Source organism: Rhagoletis pomonella, unplaced genomic scaffold (assembly GCF_013731165.1).
Source record: "Rhagoletis pomonella isolate Grant_MI unplaced genomic scaffold, Rhpom_1.0 Rhpom_scaffold_18073, whole genome shotgun sequence".
NCBI lineage: Eukaryota > Metazoa > Arthropoda > Insecta > Diptera > Tephritidae > Rhagoletis > Rhagoletis pomonella.
In genome coordinates, this window is record NW_023476592.1 from 1 (window position 1) to 1,942 (window position 1,942).

Here is a 1,942-nt window from a genome sequence, read left to right on the forward strand (position 1 = left end):
CGTATTTCTTGGTAAAGAATTGTTGCAAGCATCAATTTTGAATAAATCAGCTTTAATATTTACCGATTAATCGAAGATTTTGTATTTCTCTAAATTACCGTTATATGGGATTCAGATTTTAAATATTTTCGGCCATTTGGTATGCTGTACTGTGCCAAGTTTGGAAGAAATTAGTGCAGCGGTTACCAAGATATACACATGTAACCATAAGTGGGAGCGGCTACGCCTATTTTCCAAAAATTTATAATATTTTTATTTCTCGTCTAAAATTTATTGTAAACTAGCTTTTGCCCGCGACTTCGTATGCGTGGAATTTAGAATCTATAGATAATATTTTTAATTTTACGGAGACAGTTGAGAATCAAATACTAATAAAAAAGACTGGGATGGATAGGTAAAAACGTTTATTGTTATCCAAAACGAAACAATAAAAACTAAAGAATTTCTTTATATACAACATTTGATGTTCTACCCATATTAGCCATTATAAACAAATTGTCCGAGCTAGTTACGCGTGAGCAAGCAACATATAGTTGTCCGTGTGAGAAACAGTTCGTTCTGAGATCGACACCGGCGGCTCGAAGTGTCTGACCTTGCGACTTGTTGATGGTCATAGCGAAACATACGCTCACGGGAAACTGCACACGTTTAAATTGGAATGGGAAATTGTTTGGAATTAGGGGTATGCGTGGTATGAAAACTACTTCACCAGCTCCACAGCCCGTAAGAATTTCTGCTTCTATAATATTATTTCGAAGCGACATCACTTTAAGGCGGGTTCCATTGCATAACTTTGGAGGGGTTAAGTTCCGAAGCAACATAATCGGAATACCTACTTTCAGGACGATGTTATGCGCAGGGAGTCCGGGGGCAGAAAGAGAATTAAGAAACTCTACTGGATAAGTGGTAGCATCGGTTCGGTCCAAAACTATGTTTATTGACCGGTATATCACCTCGTCTCCTTCAACTTTTTCCAAAATGCTGTGATTTATGGCAGCTGCTTGGTCATTTTTGGGCGTAAGTATTGCTCGCTCGCAAAGCCAAGAATTGTTGTCCTTATGCGTTATTTGAGATACATCTCCATAAACTGAATAAATTAGTTTCTCCACCGAAGGTACAATCTTACAAAGATTCTCTGGTAGGGTTACTAATCCATTCGATTCGGGAAATGAACCTTCGCCGATTTTTAGCAAAGCATCTGAAAATTCTTGCGCACGGGGGTTGCCGCCTAAGTGTGCTCTCATGTTGCGCGTCAGACTCAATTTCTGCACCCGTGGCCAGAGTACGGAGCATTTGAGGCATGCGTTCACCTCATCAGCTCTGGTTCCGCGGGTTATAACGGGTAGAGTCTGACGGAAATCCCCACAAAACAAAACAGTTATTCTTCCCATGATGTGATCGTTTCGTCGGATGTCTTGGAGAGTGCGATTGACTGCTTCCACGGCCTTCTTGTGCGCCATCGTACACTCATCCCAAACGATTAGGCTACACTCTGCAAGAATCTTCGCCTTTTCACTATTTCGCGATACGGCACAAACTGGGGTTTCATTTATATCGAGGTTCAAGGGTATCTTAAACATAGTGTGGGCAGTTTTGCCTCCAGGGAGTAAAGTGGCAGCAATACCCGATGAGGCGACAGCTAGTGCTATCTTTCCTTGTCGTCTCACTTCAGCTAGTAGTAGTCGAGTCAAAAAGGTTTTGCCTGTACCACCAGGGGCGTCCAAAAAAAATGTTTCGCCATCCTGTTTATTGACACTTGTTAATATTTTGTTATATACAGACTTTTGTTCATCAGTAAGGGTCCCAGAATTATTGTTTACAATTTCGGTCATCGCAGAATAACTGTAATATGTCTCCGCTGCATACTCTCTACTAACTCGCTGAGCTTCCGTGGTTTCCTGCGGCTCTGGAAGACCGTAATGACTCAAAGGATTGCCACTTA

General features: G+C 41.3%; 1 protein-coding gene across 1 annotated transcript; it reads right to left on the reverse strand.

The window, feature by feature from the left end:
* Nucleotides 1–953: 953 nt before the first annotated feature.
* Nucleotides 954–1,580, reverse strand: LOC118757443 (the record flags this gene model as incomplete). Its single annotated transcript, XM_036492154.1, has 1 exon — nt 954–1,580. A coding segment is annotated over exon 1 (627 nt), but the record flags the coding sequence as incomplete, so codon positions are not given.
* Between the last annotated feature and the right edge of the window lie 362 nt (nt 1,581–1,942).